The following is a 14,229-nucleotide window of genomic DNA, read 5'->3' as shown; positions in this document are numbered from 1 at the left end:
TTCGGTATTGCTGTTTTCTCACTGTTGCTTCCATCTACTAGTATTTGACGCATCGCACCCCTTTTTCATCATCATTATTTCCAACAATAAATAGTTAATCAGTTCAATAATTACATCTCTCTCGATCGACAATGCAAACACTACGCATCATTGAACAGATACCAAAATTCTTAGCAAGCTAACGTTCGGGCAAAATTCTGAAAACTTCCATAATATTAACTCAGAATATTAGAACATTACTATTATTTTTGTTTATTGTTAATATTAGTGCAAAATATGAGTCATGCATAAAATAGCAGAAACTAGCATGTGCTTAAACTGAAGAGAAGTGCACACAAAACTTGCTTGCCAACCAAACCAATGCATCATCCATGCTTCTAGCTATGTGGATCGTGGAGGGATTATAGCAGGTTGGTTAAGCTTAAAATTATTAGATGCAAACAGAATTAAGAGTTCCTAATTCCTGGGCGAAATATGCAGAAATGTAAGCTTACATTGACAAAGCAGTCATGGAACTGCAAGCGTAAGAGGGCAGCCACAGTTGAAGGATCCCTGAAGAACTGAGCAGTAATAACTCCAGCCGCTATAGCCTCAACATCTGCAAAACCACATTTTCCTCTGTAAAATCCCACTTGCAGTGCACCAAAGCAGAAGCCAGCAAAGTTCACTGAAATGAACCCAAGGGCTAATGTCAGAAATGCTGCCTCAGCCTTCATTCTCTTTAGGATGCTAAAAAAAGAATCAGAAATGCTGCCTCAACTTTTATTCTCTTTAGGATGCTAAAAAAGGAAGAAAAGATACATCTTTTATCCTAGCAGTGTTATCTTCTAAATCATACTCTTGGTGCCACTTATATTTGGTTGTATCATGCCTTGCCTGTCTTTTTGTCAAGCATGGCACTTTCCCCCCCGATCCAACAGGCCTTAAGCTGAAGGAGAATCAGTCTAAATTTTTGGGACACAAACATTTAGTAATGCATAAAATTCATGCCAGTTCATGGGATGCTGTTGGATCAATCCTTTTTCCCATTGCATAATTTTTTTAAAATGATGAATCAGAATTGTTAAAAATCTATCTAGACACAAATTTAAAACATCATTTTTATATTTTATAAAGCCAGTAATTTTTATAAATAAGCAATAATAAAGATGGGACATAAATTAGCTTTCCAATATTAGCCATGTACAGTTCAATTGTCATAGTGCTTCAAGATGTAGCAGAAAACAAGGCATCATTCTCCCTATAAATTCCCCTCCTTTCCTTTAATTTGAGTCTGAATTTGATTCTCTTTCTTTCCTTCGAGAGTGAAATCTGGATTTTCTTTTCTATTTTTTTCCTCCTGTCTCTTCAGTTTGAGCCTGAATTTTCTTCTCTTGGTTTGAAAATAGCTGCTCAAAACCTTCCATCAAACCATCTAAATTGCTGCCATCATTATGTTGCTGCTGGTGGTTTTTGGCTTCCTTTTCTTTTCACAATTTTTTTTCTGAAGTTTCCAATGATGCCAACAATCCAGATTGTTGGGTTCTCGATCTCAAACTTCAATGCTTCGCAACCAATTGGAAAGCCGAGGTGAGCATTCACAATCATAATGTGTTGCTGAAAGTCTACTTTGATCAAATATAGACATCCATTTATGAAGAAGATAAATGGCGTAGTCCACCACACTATGTCTCAAGTAATTAGCTGTGAGAGACATCAGTTGATTAATGCAAACATATGATTTTAATAAGAAAGCCAAGGATGCGCAAGTTAAGAATTGTAGCACTTGCAGAATGAACTGCAGCGTTGAGAAAGAAGTGCGTAGTCTACAGACAGATCATTATTTACATCCATTTTTATTGCGAAGGTTTGTGTTCGCTTTACAGTCAAAACCCAAGGCAATGATAGAGAAATCTAACATCCTGAGCTCCCTTGTAGCAACTTAGATATCATGTTTCCACCGAATTTTGCAGTAAAGAAAGTTAGATGTCATGTATAACTTAAAAGGACGAAAAGATCTGAACTTATTTAACGCATGTAAGATGAATGGTGGGATCCCAAGCCACGAGGCAATGGACCAGTATGCCGAGTACTGCCATATGCAACTGCACCAGGGAACCTGTAGAGATTGGAGGCTGCAGTCTGACTAGCGGTGACAGTAGGAGCATCAGCAAACCCATAAATATCTGAGGCTGCACCCTGCTTAGCAGCGAGAGAGGGAGCATCAGCAAACCCATACAGGTCTGGGGCTGAGCTTCCATTAGCAGCAACAGCAGGTGGGGAATTCAGCAAACCTCCAAAGCCTTCTATTGATGATGATTGTCCAAACAAACCAGATGCAGGATGCCAATGTCCCACTGACCCATCATTTAGGGCAGTATCCCCAGCCCTATGCCATGCATATTGTGGAACATTGCCACCTTTTATCTGCCTTGTCCCATCAACTAGCATATCCCTGTGAACTCCAGCAGATCCACCATATGCAGCTGACAGACCAATTCCACTTGCTGATGTGCCCAGAACATTTTCAGGAAAAGGCCCTATACTAGATCCATACATAGCAGATGTGCCAGCAGGATAGTTGTTGACATGACCAGGGAATCCACCATTCAGTCGCATCACACTGTTATATGAGCTCTGTCCATTCATGTAGCTAGCAGCTATTTGATCAGGCAACCTCACACCTGGAGAGATCAGGGGTGAACCTTTCTCTGCAAGTCGTCGACGTTTTATTTCTTGACTCTTCCAGTAATTTGTCACCTCATTCACATTTTCCGGTCTCTTTGACAAAGGCAGCTTGCCTATTTTTTTATTCAGATCAGCAATATCTTTCTCCAGCTCTGTTGTCTTTTCTTCAAGTTGCCAACCAGGAAGAAGCTTTGTGGGGTCAAGCTGGTGTTCTTCAAGAAACTTCACCACAGATTTCAGAACAGTCAATTGCTTTTCCTTTGCCTCTTTCTGTAAAAAATAATAAAAATTAACGATATGCCTCGCACTATTAGCAAAGCAAAGAGGATGGTGATTTTAAACTTAAAACGCAAAATCACCTCTAACTGTATTGCAGGTGAATTATTTGCTTTTCTTTTTCTACCCTTCAATGGTTCTCTAGACTCTTGCAAAATTGAAGTCAATAGTTTCTGAGCAGGAAACTTGTCCTCGATTCCAAATATACAAGCCACATCAACGGCTTCAATTTTCATTCCTTTCTTCATCATTCCCTCTATGATATCTGCAGTAGTCAAACATAGTATGGCATAAGTTCATGCATGGTGTTGGAAAAAAATCTAAAAAATAAAAGAAAGAGACCATGCATGATAATAGACAATGCTTACAGATGGACAAATAGATCAAATTTAACTTCTTGGAATTCAGAACGAAATGGCAATCACATACAAACAAATGGATACCCTAGACAAGTATCAAAAAGTAAGACTACATTCCCCAATTCTCAGAAACATGAATTCATCCTCCAGTCCCTCATGATCAACACTAGTGATGCTAACCAGGCAGCACTCTTACTCTCCAGATACATGCCTATTAGAAGAAAGTAATGCTGCAGATTTGCAGAACCCAGCACATAGAAAATGAAATCTACCTTCTCAGGTACATAACAAGAAGATTGAAACATATCTTGCAAGTCACTTTACATCGAGCCATTGAATCCTTTCATTATGTTCCACCCCTAAGCCAAAAGGCCATTTCAAACAGCATTTATATATTGAGAGTGGAAAGTGAAGTTTTAGAGTTAGTTGTTAATATTACTTACCTGCTTCATTTGCTTCCAAATATTTCAAGACAAGAAAATGAAGCTGGGAAAATTGCAACTAAGGTTCAGAACATTTTTCTTATCACCATAACAGGGTAAAAAAAGCAATGCCCTGATCTAAGAAACACTTCCACGTGGCTCGATTATAAGCAAATATTAATTTGCAGGTATGATGATTAATAAGCATGCTCTTGAAACTAATTTCATAGGAGCATTTGTTAATAAATTTTAATTCAGTTCTCTCACATTCCAGTACCATGGAAAAGTAGCAGAAATTAGATAGAGCTGCAACCTACAGATAATGATGCAAAAAGAATCTAATGAAGATTGTCTCTGCGATCTGTCATGGTATGAGATTCTCTCAAAAGAGACAGACCTGCTACTCTAAGCAGTTTGAATTAAAGTATTGACTATCATGATTTCCAATGGTAACTGTAAGGCAGCAACAGTAAACATTCATAAACTAAGTTCATCATGGAATCACACCTTAATCTAGCCCTTTCAGTGATTGTTTTAAAGAAATATTTTCTGCTGCGTTTAGAATCAATATAAGCAACTACCAACCAATAGTCTACATAAAATGTCTAAAATCCCTCCGCATAGATCTCATAGTGTTTAGTAAAAAAACAAAAAAAAATTCATCACTTTAGGAGCTTATAAACTATGAACACAACAAACTTCAGAGGAACCACCTGCTGTGCTCCATACTAAATTTAGAGTCCAGTTCATCATACATATGCTTCATTGATCATAAAATAAAAGAACAACAAATGACGGTCCATCTTCAACAACGGAAATTTTGAAAGGAAAAAGTTTGATCAAAGCATGTAGCATTTAAAATGTAGCATAATAGTTTTCAAGTTCCTTTCTTTCCCTTTTCCTCTTCCATAATATAAAGAATTTCCTACCCACCTATCCTATCCATAATTTGTTCTAAATTGCCGTCTAAAAATAAATTCTCCTTTTTTATGATTAAGAAATTGGGTATATTTTCCTTTCCATCACATTCCTACACATATTTGCACCCCATTTCTACAATTAACTTAGCAAAAAAAATCTTCAACTAATTGAAAATTAAAGCATCTACTACTACTAGCACCAAGAACAAATACCAGTAACCCTAGTAACAAGAGACCGCGATCTTCGAACCAAATCAGCGAACTGCCTCGAACTACTCAACTTAACCAAATCAAAAACATCCTCATCACTAAACAACTTCGGTATCCCAAACCCTCCAATTAACAACAGCAAACCCTTGGCATCAATCTCGCCGCTATTCCTCACACCACCTTCACTAATCAATCTCTTTCTCCACGCTACAGCCACCTGCTCCGCCTCTTTCTTCACCGCAGCCTCCATTGCATTCTCATGATCACTAATCAACAAAAAAAATTCCAAAACCAAAATCGACGCTTCTCTCCCTGTAATCATCGGAGACTCTTTCTCATAAGCTTTACTACCTTGTAAATAAAACCTCCCTATACAATCTAACACTAATTTAGCCGGCTTCGGTGCACATTTTAATGCTGCCGGAACTTCTTCTCGAAGCTTCTCCACACTGGCTAGATTCGAAACTATATATTTCCGCAACCCTCTTCCACACATCATTTGACACAAGCTCCTTATTTCCGGTTTTTCCGTTGCTGGTGCTGCCGCAGCAGCGGTTTCAGTTTCCGTTACTTTTGTCATTTCAGCTACAATTTCCGGCGACGGCGTTTTTGCTTTTTCTGTTTGAGTTTGTTGCAGTCGTTGCGTTTTTTGTTCGAGTTCGTTGGAGCGGGCGGTGATTGCGTTGTCGATGAAATTGAGGTGACTCTGCAACTCATCGTACCGTCGTTTAAAAGTATCAATTGCGGCTGATAAATTGGTTAGGTCGTTAATTGATTTCAAGAATTGAGGTTCTTTGGGCGTTGAAGGTGATTGTTGTGCTATTTCGATTAGGAGATCCGGTGGGTCAGTTTTGACAACTGGTGGTTGTTGTGGAGGCGGAGGTGATGAGTGTTGGTGTTCCTGCTTAATAGGGGTAGTATTGGAATTGAGAGTAATGGCCATGGAAGGCGTGGCCATGGCTGAGAGAGATTATGTGCTGGTAAATCACTGATATGATTTTATTTAATATGGAAAGGGAAGAGGCCCTAATAAAGTTATAAAATTTATTCAGAAATATTTCATTTTGGTACCTATAGATTCCAAAATGTTGCAATATGGGGCTTTTCTGTTGGTAAATAAATATCCTAATGACACGAACTCTTTTTGTTTTTGAAATTATTTTTTCGTTCGGTATGTTTGGATTTTTAACAGTTTTTGTGGAATATTATTACACGTAAACCAGATCAATTGTAAAATTAAATTTCTTGAGATCTGGCTGATCTAAGACCAGATCAATTGTAAGAAGAAAAAATAATTTGACATGATTCAATTAAAAACTTGAATTGATTAGAGATTTAATTAATTTGATAAAACTCAATTAGAAACCAATTAATTTTTTTATTAAAAAATTAATCAAAATAATAATATTAATTTTTTATTAATTTGAGATAACTTTTTTAACTCACGACTCAAATTGACCGACCAGAGTTACTCTGGTTTAATTATGTAGAAGTAAGAAAATGATCAAGTAGCTCGTGCTTCAGTAAAATAAGTTATCTTTAATTTCTAGTTGGTGAAAACTGGACAAGAGATATGGGAAGAAACTAAACAGCAAGCAGCAAGAAAGAAAGAGTGCAAGCTCTTTATTTCCCTCCAATTTTTCTCGTGCCACATTTACACTTTGGACTCTAAGCTTCAAGTTCAATCCCTCCTCGCTCGCTTTGCGTGCTACTACTTCTGAGCTTCACTATTCTCTTACAGAGAACCAGCCAAGATTGGCAATTTGGCATGCTCGTAAACAGTTACAGAGTGCAGCCAAAGCTACCCCATAAATTACTCTTTCATAACTTGCTGTGATTAAACGATGGTTATCTTACTGAAAATACTTTCTGAAGAATGATGAGTGGTAAATGATTTTCTGAAACTAATGACATTTAAAGAATATTTATCATAATCTAATTATTTACAGTTGAATCGAATACTCACCTGTAGTAACCATACAAAATTTGAACATAAACAAAGATTAGAAGGTTGATGTTGTCTCAGACAAGTGCATTCTCATAGCTGACCAATGCGAGACAACTGGATTGCCTGAAGCATCCAGATCAAAGAAAGCTGTGTCACCAGGCTTAAAGTCTCCGGCAAGGAATGCTTCACTCAAGGGGTTTTCGATTATTTGAGTAACTGCTCTCCTGAGAGGCCGGGCACCATAAAACTGGTCGTAACCTTGCTGGCATACAATATCTTTTATTGATTCTGACACCTCCAACCCAATTCCAAGAGATATCAGCCTTTCTTTCACGTCTTGCAGCATAATATTCAAAATCTGGAGCGTCTGAAATAAAAAGAGTACGTAAAACAAGTATTTTTGATGTCTAATCATGTTAATGTTTGCTCAAAGCCACAGTCCCAGGTGATTCAGATTCACTGAAAAGTGAGAATTTTAAGTTCAAACTTGTAAAAGGTGACGTATAGTAAGGCTGCAGCCTTCCAACAACAAATGTCCTTGGAGTCCATGGAAAAACAAATTACAGAAAAAGAATGGTGACAAACCTGAGCCTTCTCAAGGGGATGGAATACCACAACTTCGTCTATCCTGTTGAGCAACTCTGGACGAAAATATCCCTTGAGTTCTTCCATTACCAATGATTTTATTGCAGCATAAGAAGAATTCTCATCATCTGCAATCATGAAACCGATGGAGACGCGCCCACCCTTTGCAATGGCAGTAGAACCAACATTTGAGGTCATTACTACCAATGCATTCTTAAATGATACCCTCCTTCCCTGTAAAACCCAATCTTTCTATGATAACAGACTAAATGGAGGTATCAATTAAGAAAAAAATGAACAGGAAACTTGGCTAGTGTGAAATTTATAGTTGATGGAACTATATTTGTCTTGTCTCACTCACGATAATTTGCATGCCAATATTTTTTTGTGAAACAAATTTATTACAGTTACTACCAACCTGAGAATCTGTAAGGTGGCCATCTTCAAATAATTGGAGGAGAATGTTGAATATATCTGGATGTGCCTTTTCTATTTCATCAAGCAAAACCACTGTGAAAGGCTGTTTTCTAATAGCTTCTGTCAAAATACCCCCCTCACCATAACCAACATAGCCTGGAGGTGCTCCTATTAACTTGCTCACAGTGTGTCGTTCCATATACTCACTCATGTCCAATCTAAGCATGGCTGACTCCTGCAACCATAATGTCAGGAAAGAAGAGGAGGTGAATAAGAATTTTGAAAACAGAGAAATGAGGGTTCTAAACTACTCTTTAAAAGACAGTAATCATGTCAGAGTATTCAAGTTACTGCCACGGTAATGTACAATTCCCAAAATATTCAGATTTGCATTTGTCAGTGCATTTGTTATCGACTCAAGTCACGATGTTATAAAGCAACATAGTTTGATTTCTTATATTCAATGCTTAATATCTAAGAGACTTTTAATTTAGACAAGATGGTATTTTCTTTCAGCTGAAAACCTGCATTGGCGTCATATCAAAATAGCCAAAACGTATAAAGAAGAAAAACTATCTTTGAAGTTGGATTTTAACCAAAAACGTTTGTGTAGTATAGTTTGAGGCCTTACTGATCCAAAATAACTTCGAGCCAAAGCTTTTGTTAGTTCAGTCTTGCCAACCCCAGTTGGTCCACAAAACAGCATTGCTGCTATGGGCCTATCAGGATCCTTCAGGCCAACACGGGATCTCTTAACAGCTCGAGATATTGCAGCAATAGCCTCATCTTGACCAATAACTCGTTTTCTAAGCTCCTCTTCAAGGTCCACCAGAAACATTCTTTCCTCGGCAGTCAGCTGCTGAACTGGTATTCCTGACCAGAGTGAAGCAACTGCTGCTATATCATCACGCCCCACCACGGGAGGTCTGAAAAGAATCACAGCTAGATAATTATTAAACTAGAAGTGAGTGCTTGATAAATGCAGGCCTGCTGCTTTTATCCCTCCAGGCTCCAACAGAACTTCAAGGAAAAACAACATACTTATCATCATTTAATGCAGGCGGCAAACGAGACTCTAAAGTAATTTCTCCAGTGCCATCCATGCTGGAAGCACCGTCATCATTTGTCAACCGACTTGCCAGAACCTGCTTGTTGTTAGACATAAGACAACTAACAAAGTAATTAACAGATCATGAAATTATGTAATTGAACCATGGTAACCATAGAAACAAATATTATTACCACTTCATGCATGGCCTGGACAGTTCTAATTTCTTGCCAATAATCATCGGGCGACTTTGAAAGTATAAAGCTTTTTTGTTCTTTCTTCCTTCTATAGGCCTCAATACGAGCTCTACTTCCTGCCTCATCAATGAGATCAATAGCTTTATCTGGAAGATATCTATCAGCAATATATCTTGCTGACAGGTTCACGGCAGCATTTATGGCTTCAAGAGTGAATCTGCAGTTGTGATGGGCCTCATATTTTTGTTGCAGACCCAACAAGATCCTAACTGCATCCTCCTAAACATTTTTACACAATGTTCAAATAAGACTTGAGAAACAAATAGCACCATACACAAAAATAAATGACAGTGTATATTTGAAATCAACCTGGCTTGGCTCATTAATCAACACAGGCTGAAATCTCCTTGCTAATGCTTTATCATTTTCAAAATGAGTTCTGTATTCATCAACTGTTGTGGATGCGATACACTGCAAGAAATGCACGTATGGTTCATACGGAAGGATACAATTAAATTTCCTATGAGAACAAAAAATTGGAGAGATCACAGTTTAGACATACAAAGAACTTCCTATCTGCTGTCTGTTCTCTCAGCCTGATCAATTAACTCAAACAACAATATTCCTACAGTGAAGATATTATGGACCCAAAACTACAAAAAAAATTGAAGGGAAGGACAAACTGAATGTCTAAAAACTGAACTAAAAGACATCGGTATCAAAATCATGCACAAGGTACTGGATTTGGTTAGGTGCCATCCTCATAACAATTTTGAAATTAAAAATAAAATAAAATAAAGTGATGCTTGCCTAATAACTACAGTGTCTGCCAGGAAAAGCTAGGGAAGCAACATCCCATTTTTAAGAGACAAGGAACTCAGGAGTGTTCAAGTAGTCTTCGAACTTATCTTTGTAATAAGAATCAATGACAATAATTATTTGCCTGCTGGAGTTCATTTTACTAAACTCAAAAGAACCGCATTGCGTGTTGACTTTTCAGGTAAATAAATAAACTTTTGTTGTTCAGTGCTCAACATTTTCCCTCGGCAATTATGTAAATTTTCAACCGACAACCTCTTTCCGTTTTAGCATTTTCTGCTTGTATCAAACCTTTGAAACTTTCATCGGTGGCATTTAGCATCTAGGAAAAAATTGCATGATATGCTTACGTAGTAGGTAAGCATTCACATTATCATATAAGAGAAAAGCATAATTAATAAGAGAAATTACCTGAAATTCACCCCTCCCAAGAGATGGCTTCAATAAATTAGCAATGTCGAGGCCAGATCCCTTGTTCCCTTTTCCGACAGTGCCAGACCCAACTAGTGTGTGCACTTCATCAATAAAAAGAATGATGTTGCCTGCAAGTACACATGTCATGACTGAGCAACAATGAAATCACTCTCTTTCTAAATGTAATTCAAAATGGAGCCACCTTCTTTCAGTATCTCTCCTATTAATGTAGTAACTCGTGCCTCTAGTTCTCCCCTTTCCTTTGCACCAGCAATTAACAGTCCAACATCCAAGGACATTACACGCTTCTCCTGTGTATAGAACAAGAAGCTAAGCAGATTTGCAAAACAGAGCTTTCTTAAGGTAAGCATAAACAAAAACATCTGGATGATAGTACTCCATTAAAAGAACCACAGGAACAATAGTTTGTTCAGAAGAAAGATACCAGGAGAAACACAGGAACGTCAGCCTGTGCGATACTAGTTGCTAATCCTTCGGCAATGGCTGTTTTTCCAACTCCACTTTCACCAAGAAGAATGGGGTTATTTTTCGCTCTACGGCAAAGTATCTGAACAATTCTTTCAATTTCAGAGTGTCTTCCAATTACTGGATCAATGAGTCCTTCACTTGCTTGGGCAGTAAGATCCACACAGAATTGGGCCAGTGCACTCTTATCTGAAAACACAAAGAAATTACTCAATGAGTCAGTTCTAGCAATTAAAAAGATACCAAAAAACCAGAATTCTTACCTCTTGCTGCTTTCTTAGAAAAAGATTTCTCACGTTTTCCTTTTGATTCCACAGATGGTTCTCTTCCATCTTTCACAAGCTCCCCTTGAAGTTTGGTGACTGCTATAGCAGCCAAGTGATCGCCATCAACACCAAATCTGAAATCACATCCATTTAGGCCCACCAAGAAAACCATCCATCAATGCAAGTAGTTTACATCATTCAAACATAACTAAGCCAATATGTTCATAAACTACAGATAAGTATATTTGTTTTTGCATTTCAGAAGTTATTTTTAAAAAAAATTAAAAAAAATTATTTTATTTTTTAATATTTTTTAATTATTTTGATATATTAATAACAAAAATAAATTTTAAAAAATATTATTTTAATATATTTATAAATAAAAAATATTTCTAAAATATCGTAAATTAGCTTCTTCTCTTGCTTCTTAAGTTAAAGAAAACATGTTAGCCCATCACTGCATTCAATTATGACCACACTCTATCACCAAGGAATCCATATTAGAAGGAAAAGGAAACCTAACCCTCCAATAAAGGTACAAAAATGAAAAGGCGTTCGCAATTACAACAAGAGGGTATTTGGCACTGTATTGAAAAGTATTTTTAAAAAAAATTGAATTTTTTATTTATTTTATATACTAATTTTAAAAATAAAAAAATATTATTAATATACTTTTCTGAATAAAATACATTTGAAAATCAATTACATTTGAAAAGTACCTCTTAAGAACCCTGTCTGCATTTCCATCTTCAACGGTGAACAAACCGATGGCTATATGTTCTGGTGCAATAAAATTATGACCCATTGCCCTTGAATACTCAACAGCAACCTCAAAAACCCTCTTAGTATTAATAGAAAAGGGCACATTACTAGGGGAAACACCACTCTCTTCTTTAGAAACTGACTCGCTAGCATCAACACTATCACTCTCACTATCCCAAGTGCTTTTAACAACTTCACGAGCTTCGTCAATCTTGATTCCCGACCCAAGAAACCCTTTTGGATCACAATCTTCACCAATTAAACCCAACAAAAGATGCTGTGTAAAAACCGTATCTTTGCCTAAAGCTATTGCTTCTCTCTGAGAAAAAATCACAGCTTTTATTGCTCTCTCTGTAAATCTCTCAAAAACAGCAGAAACTTGAAGAATTCTACGTTTTTTGCTGGAATTAAAACGTTTTAACAAAAGGGTCTTCTTGCTTTGTAGCCTTTGTGAGATTGAGATGCCAAAACAAGAAGAAAATGAAGAAGATATTGCGTTGCTGTTGCTAGAGTGAAAGGCAATGGTAGGATCTTTTGGTTTTTTAAGTGCATAGAAAGCCAATCTTGAATGAACTGATAAATGAGATGATGAAGACAGTAACACTTCCATTTTTTTTCAGGTTCCTTGATTGTTTGATGAACAGTTTCTGTATAACAAAGTTTTGATTGAACCCAGAAAAAAAGAAACAGAAAAAAAAGAGCTTATTTTCCAACTTTGGGTATCTGTTCAATCTTGATTGAATAGACAGAGAAGAGAATGGAACAGAGACAGAAGAAATAGAGGGGGGAAATGAAGGAAGGGTTGGTCGACACGTCAAGCCACCATAGCCCAGTTTTTCACGTTTTTCTTTTTGCCTTTTGTTGAACATAGTACTGTTTTCATATGTCAAAAAGTCTACTTTGCTTGCTGATTGTAATGAAAGCCCTGGTTGCCCACGGAAGCCATGATATTTGAGAGAGCCATCAGCCATTGTGTCTGAGAGAGAAAGTCCAGTTCATCTGCCTGCTTAGGAAAGTGACTTTCGTGATTACTGCAGTGTCGTTGCATTGATTTCATAAAATAAATAAAAAATACATTACCAAATTATATAAATCAATTTAAAGTATTCAAATTAAAATAGGTAACCTCTGCTAAACTTGTTCAAGACTTGAAAAAAAAAATCCTGTCAATATAACTTGAAATTTGCAATAAAAACATAAAAAAAAAAAGAGAAAAAAAAAGATAGAGGAGCCAAATCCATTATCAAACGGAAGCTCTCAATGTAAAAAAAAAAAATTACACCAAAATTAAATCATTTCATCTTCGGAATTAAGAGTAACAAGGGTTTAAGATTTAAGATTTTTTTTTAGTGGTATCCTTATATTTTTTTTAAAAAAATAAGATTAGTTACATTTGAGATTTGTAGTTTTTTTTTTTAATAAATATATTTTTTTAGGGATCAAACTTATGTTCTCACTATTAAGATTTAAGATTTACAAACTTTCAAATAATTTTTGTGTTTATTAATTATTTAAAAATAGTTTTTAAGGTTATATTTGAGTTCAGAAGAATTAAGTGTTTTAAAGCATTTTTTGATGTAAGAACAAAACAAAAAAAAATAACGCACTAGCGTGTTGCAGAACCTGGCTGGAATATGGTACTAGATGGAATCTGACTGGTCCAACAAAGAAGACCACTTGAACGACACGTCATCTGCGAGGATGACTCCAAGCATTTTGTTTTCCTTTTTTTTTTTTTTAATATTTCTCAACTTTTAATTTATAAATTTTATTTCTATTACTCTTATACATATAATAAATATGATATGGTATTTTGTGGTTTCTATCAAGGTATTTTTATGTGATTTTATGCGCATAAAATCATTACATGGAAATTTTTTACTTCAATAATGTTTCGGAATATAATACAAACCACGTAAATCACGTTCTTAAAAATTTTAATTTTTTTTAAATAAATTTTTTTAAATTATTTTAAAGTGCTGATATCAAAAATAATTTTTTAAAATAAAAAAAATTATTTTAATATATTTTTAAATAAAAAAATACTTTAAATTACAACTGCTATTACAATCTCAAACAAGCCTTCAAAATTATTGTAATTTGTTTAGAAAAGCAAATACTAAGAAATATAATTATGCATGATATAATGATAAGTCTCGTTCCCTTCTTCTTGTATCTCTACCAAATGTTATCAAAATAATATTATTAATGAAATATTATTATTGTTTTTTTATTATTTAGCATATGTTCACTTCTCTTTTAATTTATGACAAAAAATAATAATTTAATAAATAATAATTATAATTATAAAATTTGTTCGGTAATTAATAACTTAAAAAGAATAACTAATTAAATATTTGTTTTCCTTGATTTGCTATCCAATTATTTGTTTATTGGTTTCAACATTTTACTAAATATAATTTATTACTTTTA

The 14,229-nt window shown here is 35.6% G+C and overlaps 3 protein-coding genes across 4 annotated transcripts in view; all 3 read right to left on the bottom strand.

Moving 5' to 3' along the window:
- The window catches only part of LOC133675357 (peroxidase 60-like), a 1,333-nt gene extending 617 nt beyond the window's left edge, over window positions 1-716 (bottom strand). The window contains 3 exon segments of the mRNA XM_062096710.1: window positions 6-44; window positions 46-60; window positions 495-716. Coding sequence (XP_061952694.1) covers window positions 6-44; window positions 46-60; window positions 495-716 — 276 coding nt within the window.
- Window positions 717-1,741: 1,025 nt separating this feature from the next.
- On the bottom strand, window positions 1,742-5,864 carry LOC133675848 (protein FRIGIDA). Its single transcript, XM_062097365.1, has 3 exons — window positions 4,858-5,864; window positions 3,027-3,208; window positions 1,742-2,937 (listed from the first exon to the last, which is right to left on the bottom strand). The coding sequence occupies exons 1-3, from the start codon at window positions 5,810-5,812 to the stop codon at window positions 2,008-2,010; spliced, it is 2,067 nt and encodes a 688-aa protein (XP_061953349.1). The 5' UTR covers window positions 5,813-5,864; the 3' UTR covers window positions 1,742-2,007.
- A 509-nt stretch (window positions 5,865-6,373) lies between these two features.
- LOC133675516 (chaperone protein ClpD, chloroplastic-like) lies at window positions 6,374-12,820 on the bottom strand. 2 transcript variants are annotated; one of them, XM_062096922.1, is made up of 13 exons: window positions 11,754-12,820; window positions 11,032-11,168; window positions 10,728-10,957; window positions 10,485-10,593; window positions 10,280-10,410; window positions 9,419-9,520; window positions 9,047-9,328; window positions 8,846-8,949; window positions 8,436-8,730; window positions 7,806-8,039; window positions 7,388-7,621; window positions 6,821-7,169; window positions 6,374-6,685 (listed from the first exon to the last, which is right to left on the bottom strand). In XM_062096922.1, the coding sequence occupies exons 1-12, from the start codon at window positions 12,404-12,406 to the stop codon at window positions 6,858-6,860; spliced, it is 2,823 nt and encodes a 940-aa protein (XP_061952906.1). In that variant the 5' UTR covers window positions 12,407-12,820; the 3' UTR covers window positions 6,374-6,685; window positions 6,821-6,857. The 2 variants fall into 2 exon arrangements, with proteins under 2 accessions (XP_061952906.1, XP_061952905.1); XM_062096921.1 differs by lacking the exon at window positions 6,374-6,685 and having other exon boundaries at window positions 6,737-7,169.
- Window positions 12,821-14,229: the final 1,409 nt, after the last annotated feature.

The sequence above is a fragment of the Populus nigra genome, chromosome 16 (genome assembly GCF_951802175.1).
Source record: "Populus nigra chromosome 16, ddPopNigr1.1, whole genome shotgun sequence".
NCBI classification, from domain to species: domain Eukaryota; kingdom Viridiplantae; phylum Streptophyta; class Magnoliopsida; order Malpighiales; family Salicaceae; genus Populus; species Populus nigra.
Note: the sequence above shows the minus strand (reverse complement) of the source record. Positions and strands in the feature narration are given on the sequence as shown.